This window comes from Haemaphysalis longicornis, unplaced genomic scaffold (genome assembly GCF_048455015.1).
Source record: "Haemaphysalis longicornis isolate Haplotype H1 unplaced genomic scaffold, Haemaphysalis longicornis Haplotype H1 scaffold_7, whole genome shotgun sequence".
Taxonomy (NCBI): domain Eukaryota; kingdom Metazoa; phylum Arthropoda; class Arachnida; order Ixodida; family Ixodidae; genus Haemaphysalis; species Haemaphysalis longicornis.
In genome coordinates this window covers 70723507-70739906 of record NW_027526422.1, presented here as the reverse complement: position 1 = coordinate 70739906, position 16400 = coordinate 70723507, and the positions used below count along the sequence as shown (strand labels likewise).

The window sequence follows — 16400 nt, the reverse complement described above, 5'->3', positions numbered from 1 at the left end:
TGCATGTCCTCGGCCAACCCTAACACCAGCCTCCCGTTAAAGTCAGTGTGGCCGTCTAATTCACTGAGGTGCCCGTTGAAGTCACCAAGGATGATGAGTTCCCTGTCCGTTGCCCACTGGCGGGCATCCCTGCGAACGCACTCCAGCGACTGCACGTTTTCATCACGGTGCTTGGTGTTCACTGCCAGGTATACCACACACACTGCCACTGGGATGCCCCTCAAGTCCCCAAACACCCACAGGTGATCACTGCATGCACCTTCTTGGCGTCGCCCTCGGAATGGCGACAAAATGGTGCGACCCCTCGGAATGGCGACAAAATGGTGCCGCCTCTCGAGGCGCAGTTTGCAAACTGACCTAATCTAAAAACGTTGGCACTGAGCCACTAAACTGACTGAACCAACTAAACTAGCCAGGTGGAGCCAGCAGTGCCAGCAGCAGATCAAAACAAAGGCGCGCAATATGCGCAAACCGCAGAAACGGAGTGGTGTTGTAACTTTCCATGCGTAACTTGTGCTGCTAGACTGAACGTTGAGGCCGAGGTACCGTACCCAGAAAACGCTGCGTGCAGCACCCTGTTTACGCTCATGCTTTGAACCGAAGCTAAGTTGAAGATGGCCATGCTTCGCGCGTTGAAGATGACCGCGCTTTTTGGCTTCGACAGTAACTCGTCGGACTCTTCGAGCGACGAGCGCCCCGTCGGCCCCGTATCAGCTCGCAGCGCAGTTACCGCAGACACCTGGGAAGGCCAACTGGATTTTGACCGCCCTTGCAGCGGCCCCGAGCGGAGGTGCTGGTTATGCACGGAACTGACCCCGTGGAACCGCGCGATGCACGGGCTGGCGTTCGAGATGGTCGAGCGCAGGCCGGGCAAGCTCCAACTTCGCTCCATGCCGCACGGCGAGGGGTACGTCGAGAAGGACCGAGCGACCGCTGCTGCCGAGGCCTCGTTCCTGGTCTCGTGGCTTTTTCAGCACCACCCGTGCATTGACGAGCTCAAGGTGAACTACGACGATCATCCAGGACGCGGTGACAAAGAGACGCCGTTCTCCATCCGTCTGCGCCCTACCATGGGGAGCGACTCCCGCCGCATTGTACGCGGCCTCGAACTTGAAGGCAGCGGTATGTCCTGGTCTAGCAAACAACGGCACTGCTACGAGCTGGAAGACCTCGATGCCGTCGGCGGACTCGAGAGCCTGAAGCTCGAGTTTTACAAGATCAAACCCAAGGTTGCCGCCGAGCTGGCGAAGTTGTTGCGACACAATGCGGGCTCCATCAAAAGGTTTCACATCTCCAACGCCAAAATGCCGCGCCTTGTCAACAAAGCGCTGCGGTATCTGTTCAGCTGCGAGTCGCTCGCGATTTCCTACGAGTACGACGAGTGGCGCGACAGACCGGTGAGCATGGTTTCGCTGGCTCGGCTCTTACACTCGTCGACGGCCCTGAAGGAGCTCACTGTCGCCCAAATTGCAAGCAGGGGGCAGATGTCTGCCCTGGCGAAGGAGCTTGAAACCAACACAACCCTGAAAAAGCTCAGTGTTAACATAGCGGAAGCCGTCTGCTCTCCGGAGCCAGTGTTCACCGCGCTTCTGCACAACACTACGTTGAAAGAGCTGCGGGTCAGTGAATGCCGCATTAGTCGAGCGTGTGGACATGCTTTGGCTTTGCTGCTGCAAGAGAACACTGGCCTTCGTCTTCTGCACCTTGGGGACGTTGAAATCTCCAGATCTTCCCTGCACCTTTTGGCGGTCGCACTCAAAGTGAACACCACCCTTGAATCGCTCCATCTTTCGAGTGAAATTCTTCTGCCAGCAGATGGAATTGTGGCGCTCTGCAAGGCGCTGCGTACCAACAAAACACTGAAGAAGCTTGTCTTCATTGACGTCAAGCGGCGCCAGAGTTTCAGGTATGCAAACTTGGCACCGTAACAAATTTCTCTCAGTTTATTGCCATGTTTTGCAAAATGCGTGAGCCCCGAAGCACAGCGGTAGAGCAGAAGCAAATAGCATTACACGCTTTGATAGCGACCACTAAGGAAAAACCAAGTTTTGGTAACTAGCCTGTGCTGTTGCGGCCTTGAAGGATGGTGTTTTCGGCAACAAGAGGTCACAAATATTGGCGAGTGTTAGAAGCTCTAAATGAAGAAAGCTAGCACTGATGTTATTGAGAAAATGCCTCGGACAGGGCAGTCCTCATGCCAACTCTGGCAGAATTTGAGCCGGCGTCAAATCAAACCAGTTTTTTGTCAGTCACCAGCAGTCGAAAACTGGTCCCTGGATCATCATTAAACAGCGCAAGCAGTTGGTGGTTCAGTAACTACTGTTTCAAGCTTCCCTATGTAGATGTAGCTTAAATCCTAGAAATTTCCGTAAAAGTTGGTGTTATTATGTTTACTCCACCAAATAAACCGCAGCTGTTTTTTTGTAATCAAGGTGTCGGGGGACATAGCATCATAGAGGTGCATCTCTCCCACTGCTAAGTATTAATAATGGATAAGCCTAACATGACTTTGGCAACCATACGCTTTTGTGTCTACATTGTGTATCAGCTGCTGATTGAAGTCATGCCCTATGTGAACTTTTAACTTGTGCTAATAGTTAAGTTGATTGCCAGGTTAGTGTATTGATTTCAGCAGAGAAGGATTGTTTGCGCAGTTCAAAGGAGCCATGACAACAAAATATTTGTTTTATTTAAAAGATTTGGTGTTTTATAGTACACTCAGTTGTGTGTCAGCAAACGATGCTTTATTCACTAAGAAATCAAACTACTCAAGACAGAATTTTAATACTCCCTGCCTCGTATGTTTTACGGCGTCGTCAATAACGTCCTATGGGCAAGTACCAAAAACTAAAGTTACTATGTTAACTGAGGCTGCCACTGCCTGCAGAACAGGGCCGTTGGTTGCCATCTGTCCTCCTAGATGGCACAGGGATACCATTCAAGAACCGCTGTTTGCACTCAGTTCCCTTCCGACCGGACTTGTGCCTGCTGTACTTGTTACGATTGATAGCAATCTTTTCTTCAAGCGTTGGGTAGGAATTCCAAGCAGGCTCATGTAGTGTTGCTTATGCTAGTTGGCCAGTGTGGTGTCAAACAAGCCCAATGTGCCCGTCAGCTGTGTTAAAGACCGTCGTGTCCTGTGCTGTATGCAGTGTTTCCATGTTTACGTGTCCGTCCCTAATCTCCATTCTTTACCTTGCCATTCCTACTGGCAAGGTAAAGAAGTTCAGTTCAGTGTGGGAAAGTAGCTCTTGAGTCTCGTGCTCATGCAGTTGGGGCCACCACGGTAAAGAGTAAATAAAAAGCACATTTGAGTTTGTGTGGGAATTGAGTCCATGTCTTCAGGGTAAGAACCAAGTGAGTTGCCACCCCGCTGCCTTAGCACGTTGCCGGCGGGGGATCAAGAGTAAGGCTAGTGTGTGCTTCGCTGATGTCATGTGACAGTTGAAGGGGACGTCACGTGAGCAGAACACGTGCCCCCGAGTCATGGAGAACTCTGATTCTGGGGAAGCTGTGGAACGAAGTGCTCCCAGTCTGGCTGTCCAAGTGATGGGCACTAAAAGATGAAGAAAGGAAAGGGAAGAGACGCAAACACGACGTAGCAGTAAAGAGCTCTAATAAGTATCACCAGGGAAAGCCATAATGCTTTCACCTTCAAGGCACATAAGCAGACTTGCGTTCCCTGAGAAATTTTTTTCGTATGTCTTGTCACAGTGCACATTGAAGACTCGGACTGACTTATACAAGCACTGATCAGAAAATGCTTTTGTCTTTTATTGCCAGTGGTGCCAGCTTGCCTTCCTTGTCACCAGCACCAACACTTACTTTTTCCTAAAAAAGGAGTTGAGTGACAAGGGATTCCGAGATTGACTGATCAGGCAGGGCGCTGAGCAAGCTACTTGTCAAACATGATGAAGGGGTCCAAACTGAAGGCCACCTTCAACGCAAGACAGGACTTTTCATTCTCTGGGAATCGCTCCAAAGGCTCCTAATACGCACGGAATTGGGGTGGCTCTGAAAGCAAAACGCAGTCGAACTCGGATATAGTGAACGCGGATACATCAATTCGTCTATACCAAACAGTGAGAACATACCCTTTGAAATCCCGTGCAAAAGTATAGCTCGGTTATACGTGTGTATCGAAGTCCTGATCGCGGGCACGTTCGATATATCGAATGCTGCACTGCTAGTGCGCTTCTCCCGACGGCATGGATGTGATGACTTCTCGCGGGCGATGTTGTGCTCGGTGTGAAGGCGGCGGCGTCGCATTGCTTCGATGGTCTTCAACACCTGCTGCTGGCACGCTTGCACCGTGGCATGGGGGGCAGCCGCATGGAAGCGAGAACGCGGGAAGTGATTGGGTGGAAACGGCCATAGAGTTTCATACAATAACAACTAGACAGGAATCTGGCTCTGCGATTGTCCACCGCAATGGGCGTGAAGGGTAGTTCTGGATTCGGATTGGCACTTGATGGCTTGTCGAAGTTGCTATGGATTGAATCATGCAGGCAGTTTCATTTTCACTTTGGGTTTCACTTTGGGCTTACATGAATGCATTTGCTTGCCTACAAGGGGTGGTGGAAGAAGCGTTCAAAAATATGTTTCTCCTTGAACTGCGTGCCACGCGCACAGTGACGCCGCCCTGAGTGGAATGTTTTACAACCAGAGTTGCCAATTGGATGCGTTATCAATTCGTTGCCAGCACAGTGGGCATGAAAACACAAAATGATGGCGCTGTGTGCGGCAAAGTTGTCTGCGAATTTGCAGTTGCGGTGCAGCTCATTCAGCAGAGAAATGTATTTTCGGAGCTGATAACGACTGCAAATTGCTTGGAACAGCCACACCTCTTGTGCCAACACCGGCTCCTACGGCATCAACCAGCAGTACCGGCAGCTGATAGGAACGCTGCCTAAGGAATGTCCCTAATTCAGGCTAGAATAACTTCTCCAAAAAATAATAGATTTCTTTTTTTAAGAGCAGAAAACTTTTCTTAATATTAAAAACTGTAAGCTCCGAAACTTCTACAAGTAGTCTTTTAAAGGAGTCCGCGTCCCGCTGTAATTTGCGGCAAATGGCAAACGTACTCCGAAAACCTCCTCGACTCTGTGTTTGCTTTCTATTTAAATGCACCATTTTATTTCGAATAAAACCTGTTTTTGGTTGCCAACTTTTTTGTTTGCCATGTAATTTGTAAACAGTGAACCGCACAATGAGAGTTTCGTTGAAAAAAAAAAACACAATTTGCGCAACCTTAGGCCCGTTTCGATCCTACGCAATCCGGTTCCAGAACTGCCCATCATCATCAAAGTGTAAGTGCCGTCTTGGGGTTCGCGTCCACATTAGCGTCAGTTTACCCTCTAGTTATTACTGTATGAAACTCTACGGAAAAGGCAATAAAGAAGGAGAGGAAACCGACCAAAAGCGCTCGGTTTCTGGCATTTTTTTTTTTTCTACGTGCTTGAGCAGTTGTCAGTGGTGGCTCATACAGGGTGCCCGATGTGACATGGGCTGGTTTATTTTGTCCGTGGTACAAGTTTCGAGGCCATGGTCACGAAAACCACGGAAGCATTTGGATTTAGCAACAAAAGCGGGCATCATTCGACGGGTACCAGCCGGTGAAAAAATGTTGGTTGCGGAGGTATTCGAAATTCTTCACAGCAGCCCAGCCGGGGCGTGTCATGTGCAAAGCGGCTTTGTTGTGCGGCTCCAGACGGGAAGTTTTCAGATACTGAAGATGACAGCGTTGAGTGCCTCGAGAGTGAGTTTTAAGAGCGTTCATCGTTTCCATGCCCCATTTACAACAGCACATGAGTTCGTAAGTGCTGATAGCAATCTGCAGGCTGTGGCGGACATCACTGATTGCAAGGAAGCAGATGTTACTAGTGGCCCTGACGACGCTCCCAAACACCTACTGCAGCCGTGCTTGCGTCAGTGTTCAGATTCTCCTCTGTTGTGGCACAGTGTTCAACGCTGGCTTTTCTCATTTGAACGGCATTCCTAAGCTTAAAGACAGTCTGGTGAACTTCGTGACGCCTCAGTCTTTTTTAAAATAATGTGCAGTGGTTGTTGCGCTGTGGTTTGAATTTTCTGTGCTGTGAGCAACAAATCGGCAAGCGAGCGTCCACTTCTCACAATTCTGAAAGATCTCAGTGGTGTGCAGTTATGAGATAACCTTCAGACACGCATATTTTATATTTTGTATTATCGATATATCGGACTATTTTGCGATCCCCTTGGAGTTCGATATATCTGTGTTTGACTGTACAGCATTGTTCACTTTTCACTTTGCAAAAACTAGCCCTTGGTAACTCTTTGAGCTCTACTGCAGCCATGAGAAACGTTTTTAACCGAGAAAACGCAACAAATACTGATAATCTTTTAAAATTTCGTGCTACGTGACTTCAGCAGTGACGTGATGGAGGGCGATGCTAAAAACATGGTTGTCAGTGTGTACGTTACCATTCGAGTGTTCCAATCAAACACAACTAGAGGCTTTACTACAATTGCCCTGTCATGTTTTTTGGTGGTGGCTTTAGGTTGGCGGCTGCTAAGTGCAGGAACAAGGTTCTGTGACGTCGGAGATGTCGCCAGAAAGTGGCTGCGGTGTTGACAGCTTGGTCTGTTTTCTTTTTTCTTTTGGTTATCAGTTTAAAGTTTGCAGGAAGTCTGGTGTCACTGTTATTGGGACAAAGACTTTTTTTAAATGAACCAAACTTGTATTTTCTCTTCAAGGCCCCTTCATGGAGTCATTGAAGAACAGTTGCAAATAAAAAAGGCAGCCATTTCTCTTCGTGAAAGCGCATGAAACTTGTATCATCTGGCCAAGCAGTTACGGTTGTGAGCAGACAGGGATTTCCTTGCACGATGCACTACGAAATCTGAAGTCTGTGATGCCGAGCGCTATAAATGTACGAAATTCTGGAAATGAATCATTAAAAGCACATTGAGCTGTTGATGTCCACGGCTAATCACAGACCTACATATTTTGTTGATTTCTGTTTTTTCCAGTTACGCCCTGGCGAGACAGCTTACTCGGAACGACTGCTACAGCCGCGTGGAGCTACCTTGGACCGAGCCTGACCTGCCGGGCTTGACAGCCGCCCTGATCTCGTCTTTAGCTGCTATTGAAGAGTTCCGCCTGCCTGACATCCGCAGCCTCTCTCTGGCCAGTCTCGAGCAGCTTTTTGACGCCCTGGCCTCCAGCAAATGCGTCCGTACACTGGGGGTCCGCATTAAGGGAGACCCTGGAAAAAAAGGCCAAGCCCTTTGCGAAATGCTCAAGGCAAACCGAACCATCGAGTATCTTGACGTGGCCATTGACCGAGACAACGGCAAGTTTGTCGGGGAAATCTTGCACGCCCTCGCAGAAAACACGGGCATCACCAAGATGCTGGTGGGAATTGATGAAGTTCGTGAGTTTGAGACGGCGACGTCACTCTCCTACTTGCTGGCCCACAACAAGACAGCCATCAAGTTCTCTTTCAGCACCAGGACCAGTCTGTATTTCAAGTTTGTTGAAGAGTTCTCACGGGGAATGCAGCAGAACAAGACCATTGGGGAGTTTGGGCTCGCGACCAACTTGCTTTGCGATGCTGCGAGTTTCCCCTTCTTCGAGGCGGTGCGCAGGAACCAGGGTGCCCTGAACCGAGCGGTGGACTTTGTCGTCTCACCCAGCCTGGACAAGCAGTGTGCAGAGGGGTTTGAGTGCTTCTCGAAGAGGCCTTGCCTCCGCAAGCTCCTGAAGAAAGTCACGGGAAAAACGGAGCCAGAAGCATTGTTGGCCATATCTGCAGCCGAGCGCTACTTGCGCGACAACTATCTCCTCATCACGGGCATCGTTCGGCACTCTGTGGAATGCCACCCGGCAAAGACCACCCAGGTGGATGCGCTCAACAAGGACTGCTGGCTTGCCATCGTGCGCCACCTCACGGTTGCCGACGTGCTCGCCTAATCCTGCCTCACTTGTTCAGTGCACAGTACTGACCCATTCGTGCACCACTGTGATAGAAAGTGGCATCTGTGCGTGCTGTCTCATTCAGTCTTCACTGTTTGCCAGTGGGAACCTGGCTTTATAGTTCAGAAAAGTTTGACAAAGTTCTGTATTTCTGCCACTGAACTGATCTTAATTTCAAATGCACAATGCCCAAAGTGATATGAAGTTTCTGTGATCACACAATCTTCCTACTCAACGTTCTCAATATAAGTGGTCGTATATCTGCTCCTTGATATGTGGTTGAAGTAAGCAGTTGGGGCAAATTACTTTTAAAGAGTTTGCCCAGTCCTAATGACTATGAGAAAAATCCTTTAAAAAATACGTATCGCTGCATTCTTGAAGCGAATGGGGATCACGTTCTCCCTTTCTGTGGTTAGCCTCACTGCCATTTCAAATGCAGGAGCCATTTCATGCAGTACAAGTGCCTTCAGATCTGTGAATTGGTCAAATGGAGCCATGGCCCATTCTTCTTTGAAATGGCGCACCTTGTCTCTCAGCCTTGCAGTGTGACTGCAAAGTGAAAAACTGCATCTTCATTTTGTGAGTTGGTACAGGCGTAGACGTAATAGATCAGGCTTCACCAGGCAGGTGAAGATTGCATGAAGACGTGACGTTGCAACCCCTTTATTCGAAAGCACAGCTCTCTAAGTGGCCTTGAATTTCTGGCCATTCTCAAGTGCAAGAAACGCGTTCGCGCAATATGAAGTCTAGGTCAGCACTCCTTCGTGAAGTTAAGCATTGCAATTTTTCAATCAGGTCGTTCTCTATGTAACCAAAGCTTGTCTTTGAGATGCCTCAATTTTAAGTATGGACTGCATAAAGCTAGTCAACGCGTAAATGTGGGCTAGGTGGTTCGAACTGTGAAACATGGTTAAGTAGCGCGGTAAGGACGGGGCAAAAGTAGAGACCACACTACTAGTCCCAGTCTTGCGCTAGCGCTAGTCCTGTGTGGTCTCTACTTTTGTCCCGTCCTTACCGCGCTACTTAACCATGCATAAAGCTAGACCTACGTCATCCTCATAAACAGAGAGAGAGAGTGAGAATAAGACTTGCTAAGCTAAATTTGTCCAGTGTGAGAAGTTTCTTTTTTTTTTTAATTGCGAGAGATTGCCCTACGGCATAACAGGGAGTTTTAAAGCTACAGCATTGCACCCATTTCACGCAGAAATCCAAGAAGGGAGCGGTGCTCGGGTTCCCATATCCAACGCTGAAGATCTGGGGGTCTCCCAGGATAATGCACTTGTTACCAAACAAAACGGAAACGGTTCATCCATGCGTTAGCTGGATAAACGCGAGTTTTTTTTTTTTTTTTTTTTCCCGTCACTGTGACGTATGGGTGCAACAAATTTGAGGTCACCTAGGCACTTTTTACGAGTTCTGAATGTGAGAGCATTAGCCTCCGCTCCTTGGAGTTTGGCAATGCAATCAATTGGGGCTGTTCAGTGCTCTGCCCAGTCAGCGGTGCGCGCTTGATTATCTGTGGAACACCGCGCTCACAGCCACAGGTGCAACTCTGCCTTCCACGTGGGTTGCCTAGCAGGTTGTACCTTAACATGTGTTTATTTTGTTCCATTGCCAAGCTTGTGGCTTGCGCTGATGTCACTGAACCTGCCATGTTGGTGCATGCATACGCGATGGAAAGCTGTAAACTCGTCGACCGCTCTTCTATCAAGCTGCGTTCAGACTGCCGAGAGCAGTGCACCAGAAAGGGCGGAGGCGAGATGTGCACGCCAGGCACCGGTTTTCTGTCCCACCCTGGCTTTTTGCACAATCAGCCGTTTACTGCTTCCAGGTTAAAAACAACGAGTTGAGCTGGTCACACGAGCATGACTTGCACTTGGTGTTTCACAACGTAGCCACTGAACTTGCAACATACATAGCTTTTAATGTGATTGCTACTAGCAAGCAGCTGCCGTAATGCACATCCCATGTAACGGTGCATCATAGACCGTGAATCAAGGCTAAACTGTGTAGGAATTCGGTTGCTTTATTTGGCATGTGCTCAGCTACTTTTTTTGTGTGCTGGCTTCAGTCTTTCCAACAGAATACATTTTGGCCATAGTCAAAGTGCAATCTAGCAGCGGCAGTAGTGTGCATCAAAAGCTGCTCAATCTAGCAGCGGCAGTAGTGTGCATCAAAAGCTGCTCAGCTTACCCCCTCCTTGGCCAAAAATGTCACCAACACAATTGGGACTGCCGTCTTTGCTGAGGCAGGTGATTGGTTGTCGAGAGAATGTACGCTGTCATAGTCCCCGGGAATGTGCGTAGGGTTGCCTTCTGCCCTGTTTTTGACCGGCCCGACCGGTTTTTTTATACAGCAGGCCGGTTGCCGGTTCGTACTTAAAACCGGCCATCATTGGCCGGTTTTTTTGGGGGGGTAAAATACCTGGAATCTTAGGTGTGTTTTTTTCTTTTTTGTCTAAAACATGTGGGGTCCCCATGCCTTGTTTGCCACGGGGTTGGCCTTTGCCGGCAGTCTTGGTCAGCGGCGGGGTCACACGTGGGCTAGCTTCCTCGGTGGTTGTGCGTCACGTCCCACACTGTACCCATAACACCATGACTGGCGAACGAGGACGGACCCTCGCTGGCCTCCCACCGGCACCCTCTTTCCCATCGAGCCACATGTACACATTCAGATGTGCGGACCCTGTTCGCGAGGACTCGGCTGGGAGATCTTGTTGATGTTGGTCGGATCAGGAGTTTGGACTCTCTTGGCTGCGATGACTGATATCCCATTTGGCTCCGCGTTACTCCGCTTGGAGATTCCGTCTGGGCTGGTTGTCGGGAAGAACTTTCCCGTGGCCACGGTGATGGATATCCGAGTTCGGGTCAGTGCGGCTTGAGCGAGCTATTTTAATGAGAAAGCTTTACTAGGGTAGCATTCCACGATTCCGACGTGCTCACCAGTTGTGCCCATCACAAAAACTGCAGCCAACATCGTGTTAGCTAGCTAAAAAAATTGCAGGAACTCCTAGAGCGGGCTGATACCCAAGCAGGAAAGCACTAGGGCCTTTTAGTAATGGCCTTTAAAGAGAGCATCTATACCTGTGGCGTGGTATAAATACCAAGTACTTCTTAAGTCAGCCTCACTACTAGGCTGTTAAGGTCCAGTGTGACAATATGGAGGCCATCCGATGTAATCAAGTTTGTTGTGCTCTGGGACGCTGCCGCATAGCTGGTGATGTGGAGGCCACAAAAGGTTCCACAGACAAGACTGCTTCTATCTCAGGGATACCGTTATACGAGGGGTTGGTGCACAGCAGTACCCTGATTGCTGCGGAGAGCATGATGGGGATGAGAATGCCAGTAATTTCGGGCTGCGCAGCCTGAACTTCCATCTGTCCATGTTCCCTGCGGGGACGTCGAGTTGAGGGGGAGCCTGCGTCCTGTGAGCAGCCATCAGGTGCAGCATGCGTAGTTGTGGTCGTTGGTTGATCCCGTGCGAGTTGTGCATCGGACTTGCTTGTGGGAGTTTTGCCCTGAAGTGGAGGGTCGTTTGAATGCACAATCACAGGTGAAAACACAACATCTGGGTTTGATGGTAGCTCGCGTTGGAAAGGAGCTTTCCCTAGTAACTTGCTCGACCCTGCATGCAAGATTAGCTGTCTTTTTCTTCGGGCAAGCTCCATATGATGCGGGAGGTGGGCCGCCACAGTTTGCGCATCAGGGTTAGTTGGTGAGGTGCAGTTTTTGTGGGGGTGGTCCCCACAGCATATTTTGCCATGTTTCTGGCACTTGAAGCACTGTGTTGCAGATCCAGTGTACTCTTCTGCGGAGAAGCTGTTGGAACCAAGAAACACCCGAGCTGGTAGAGAGGAACCAGGCTTAATTGAACTCCAAGATGACAGCGTCGGCTGTTCTCAGAGATGACTTGGTGACCTGCCGACGAGCAGGGATCATGCCCATCGCTAACGTAGTTCTCTAGTGCCTCATCAGTGTAGTCAAGGGGCACACCTTGGATATTCCCGTATGTTGCTTTGTACGACCGTGGTATGCGCTCCTCGAATAGCATACCAGCAAGGGTGGAGACAAGTACAAGTCCGTTCGCTGCCGCTAGGGACGACACTGTCACAATAAGGCTATCACCCTTGGTTAGGTGATGGTTTAAACTGTTTCTTGTGCCATTGCCACGACTTCTGACACCATTACCTTGGGGTTGGCTCTCCACAAATTGTATACCCTTCAATTGGTTCAAAGGCAATTGGAATCCCGGCCGTTTACAGTTGAACCTCGTTATAAGAGACACTGATGTAAGAGACAAATGGGTATAAGAGACACTATTCACCCACATGGTCGGCTGCCCTATCTTTCCCATTAAATCGACCTCTTTTATAACAGACATTGGATGTAGAAGATTGGTTATAAGGGACAAAGCATCCTTGAACTTTAATCAATAATCTCGCTTGTAACAGACATTTTAACTTCAGATGCAGTGCCACCAGTCACTAATTGCAGTTGCTTCCATTGTGGAAACAGGTGGATGACAGACGCCTGCAGTCGCTATTTAGTATAACTTCAGCAAACACAAAGTGGTTCAGTCAGCTATGAAATGACAATGAGAAGCCCTGCCAATGGTAATGCAACTGACAGAAGTGGTTGAAGCTTACTGCCATCCATTTGATGGAGCGCGATCGCACATGCGGGCTCTCCCACTCGCGTAGCTCCCAATCAAGAAGCACTGCAGATGTTGAGTCCTGCAAGCGTAATGAATAGCCTGAGCACACAGCGGAAGAAGCTGTGCACTCTGGCTATTCATCGGGCTTGTGAACTCAACATCTACGATTCATCTTCCACAAACAAGGAAAGGAAAAAAGCTTGTAGAATCGGTTGGAAAAAACAGTGTAAATACAGTCATGGAGCAAACAAAGTTTCATAAATTCTGGGGGACAAACATAAATTATAATAAATCTTTTGCAACATGCTGTAGCATTCTTTTGAGCTTGTTTTAGTCATACGGTGCCCACATTGAACTAGGGTCTGATTAGTAAGTGAAAACATGGTTCCCTGCTTATAAGAGACATCTCGTATAAGAGACAGAAACTGCTCCCCGGTACGTGTCTCTTATAAAGGGGTTCAACTGTAATTGCGTTTTCTTGTGGCAAGCGTAAAGTCTCCTTGATTTACTTCAATGTCAGTAGCGTGAGACAAAATATTCCAGTCAGCTGTCTTTTGGTCAGTAGCACGCTTTAAGAGTTGACCGGCTTTCCAGGTTAGCATCGGTAGCGCATTCGTGTGAATTAACTGCGGAAGTAGCTTGATGGGGTCCACTTGGAGTGGGCAGACCCTGGTTGGTTCCATCCATTACGGGAGCAGAAAGCGCGAGCGATGACGGCACCCTGCTGAGCTTCAGGGGCTGCACGCAGCTTTGCTGTTTGACACGAGGCGTTCGACCTTGTGAAGTCGCTGGGTGCTCCTAAAGGAGGCACCGGAAAGGACTTCAACCACAGCAAATAGGTACGGGAGAGAGAGAAGAAACATTTAATATAGCAAACGGTGGTGCGAGACAAAAAACAGAAAAACTGCAGAGCAGCAAGAGCAACCAGCCGGTTGAGCTGATCTTCAGCGTCCTCCTCTCCAATGGTACCGTATTTTCGTGTGTATAACCCGCCCCTGCATATAACCCGCACCCCCACTTTACGACTTTACTTCGACGTATAAAAAAAATATATCCCCGCATATTGCCAGCATATTTTAGACATAAGAGAATGGACCAAATCTACTACTCAAGCAACATTACACATTTGTTTATGCAAAAAAACTTACCTAGCTGATTACGTAACTAGGTGATTTGCCGCGTACATTTTTTTCAGGTTGGGATATTGTTGAGCAGTGTGTGCGAAATAACCACTGTCAATGGGATAACAGTGGCTTAGTCGCTATTACTGCTGTAGTGGCATCACAGCCCAACGTGCATTGCGGTGAAGCTTCACCAAAGGAAATGCCTCGCATATAATTCGCACCTCTACTTCACCCCTGAAATTTTCTCATTTTTGGTGCGGGTTATTCGCTGGAAAATACGGTAAATGTTTCTCACAGCTTGGTGGATGTGTGAAGAAAGTTTTCATGGGAACGAAAAGCATGGATCTATTAAGGGCCAGCACCCACTGGTACTTGTTTGTAAGCTGCTTGGTGGTGCAGTACTCAGCTCCTGATATGACTGTCCCTTATTTTAACTGCAGAACACCTCCCACTCCATTCTTAGCTGTTGGACCAAGTGGGAATTCTCTTCCCGATTAACCTACTTTGATTATCATAGGCGGAGGAAGTCCCTCTCACAAAAGACGTTCCAGCAAATTTATTCAAGGGACATCATTTCTCTTAAACCGAAACTTCTGTTGAATTAGGCCCTCTTAGGTCCTCTTCAAAGGTGGCCCTGTAGTGGCTCTGAATGCCAGCTTCATTCCTGTAAGGCCAGAAGAGCTGAACCATTTGGTAGCTGTTCCTGTTCTTTGAACAATAGCTGCAGTACTTAATTACTCATGACTGCCCTGTGTTAGAGTTAGTATTGCCTTCCTTTGTGCAATTTGCAGCATCTTCCAAGCACCAGTCCAAGTTATGTAGTGCTGTCTGCACACTAACCAGTCAAGTTCCATTTCCACACTTCAGTGCAATCATTACTATCATTCTCGAATTCCCATATAGTCTTGGGAACTCTGACCCGTACTTCAGGAGCTGTTTTAGGAATGAAAATGACTGACTGCACATAGACCTGTGCTGACGAATTAGAATTCATGCAGCATCCTGGAAACTCATTTCCACATTGTTCAGAACATGAATACCTAGCCAAGCCAGAAGCTTTCCCATAGACAAGTATGTATCCTTCTTTTAAAGTTCCTTGAGGACCTTGTGCAGATTGCAGTAGCTTCTGCCGGACTTGGTAAATGTAGTCTACAATATAAGCACCACATGAATGAGCGTCCTCTGTACACTGAAATACGAACAGTTGGAACGAAGCCCTGTTGCAGTTCAAGAGTTAAATTCACAAGCTTCTCTGCTGGGGTTCTCGGCAAGAACACTGGTTGTCGTTTCATGTGTGCCTTGATGCAAGCTTAATTCTTCGTTTTCGATGTCATTGAACTTCTGTGGCTCCGCGGTAAACTCGTTTTTGGTAGCTTTCAACTTGTGATGCACTTCGTTAAACTTTGCTTAGAGTGCCTCGAGCGTCGCCCCATTTCTGGCATGCTTTATCGCAGTAGTGAGAATTCTCGTCTTCTGTATTGGCCGTAGGGGGGCGTTGAAACGACACAGTTGTTTGGTCTTATCCAGCCTGTAGCAAGTGAAAGTGTGGCGATGAATATGTGTGGTGTAGGTCAGTGTTCCGTGTTCTCATCACTGCCAACATGTAGTAATGCCAGCATGTAGAAGATGTAGTCTTACCTCCACTGCTTCCACTGCTCGTGCATGAGGGAACCTTTTTTGTGTGGGCCATGAGACTGTGCGCAAGTGAGCCAGTGCTTTTGTGTGGACAATGAGACTTGTTGTGCTGACTTTCATGTTGACGGGGGGGGGGGGGGGGGGGGGATAATGTGTAGGTCAGTGGCGCCCTACTTCAGAGCGTATGTGCACTAGGTGTGCCGCTGTGTTGGACAGTGTGTAATAGATGTTGAACAACGTACGTGATTGGAGTTAGCCAAGCACGTGTGTAGGCGTGTCATTGTGGATTATCGGCCATAAACAGCCGCTTGTTGGTTAAGCCGATTGTTGGGCTCAAGCGGGTCAGTCTCGCACTCCTTGCTCGTGCCATGGTCTGGTGTGCCGGCGTACATCGCGCCCGCTCCAGTGCCGGGCCCTTGTCATTGGTACACCACCTGCGACACAACAATATGACATCTTGGTCTCTCAAGCACAAAGTTGCCTCCAATAATATGAGAGAGAGAGAGAGAGACAGTAAACGTGTTTATTGCGAAAAGCAATGGGGAGGAGTCCTCAGTCCAAGACTCTTTGAGCTTTCCCAGCCTCAACAGCCCTCAACATCAGTTGGCACTGATCACTGAAGTTGGATGGAGCTGGTCAGAGCTCTATCCTGAAGTTCGTAAGAAGGAAAAAAGGAGGAGGAATAAATGTTCATTTCCCGAGCGCTGTTGCTGCTGTTAGGGCACCCACCCGGTGAGGGGCGTCCTTAGTCCGGGACGCGCTGCCCTTGGCTGGCAGTCCAGGCCCTCTTCACCAGTATGCGCTGGGTCCCAGGGTCTGGACTTTTCAGGCAGGCAGCCACTGCTCGTAAGAAAGGGAAGGGTTGGGGGGGTCGGCCTGGGGTTTTTCCGCACTCCCAAGCTTGATGGTATAAGGTGCTGGGTAAGGACAGAAATTACCGGTGGCCGAATATATGGTGGGATAGGTGGAGTGAAGAAGGGTGCGATCAGGATAGGAGTTTGTTGGTATTCTTTGGAGAAAGGGAGGGCTTTTGC

General features: G+C 48.7%; 1 protein-coding gene across 1 annotated transcript; it reads left to right on the top strand.

Annotated features, from left to right (window-relative positions):
* Nucleotides 1–405: 405 nt before the first annotated feature.
* LOC144145908 (uncharacterized) lies at nt 406–8219 on the top strand. The gene is made up of 2 exons (XM_077677740.1): nt 406–1906; nt 7009–8219. The coding sequence occupies exons 1-2, from the start codon at nt 615–617 to the stop codon at nt 7949–7951; spliced, it is 2235 nt and encodes a 744-aa protein (XP_077533866.1). The 5' UTR covers nt 406–614; the 3' UTR covers nt 7952–8219.
* Nucleotides 8220–16400: the final 8181 nt, after the last annotated feature.

Bases quoted from the DNA above. Each gene is read 5' to 3' on its own strand.
- LOC144145908 (XM_077677740.1), top strand. From the start codon at position 615: ATGGCCATGCTTCGCGCGTTGAAGATGACCGCGCTTTTTGGCTTCGAC. The intron at 1,907-7,008 runs GTATGCAAACTT...TGTTTTTTCCAG, and splicing joins AAGCGGCGCCAGAGTTTCAG to TTACGCCCTGGCGAGACAGC.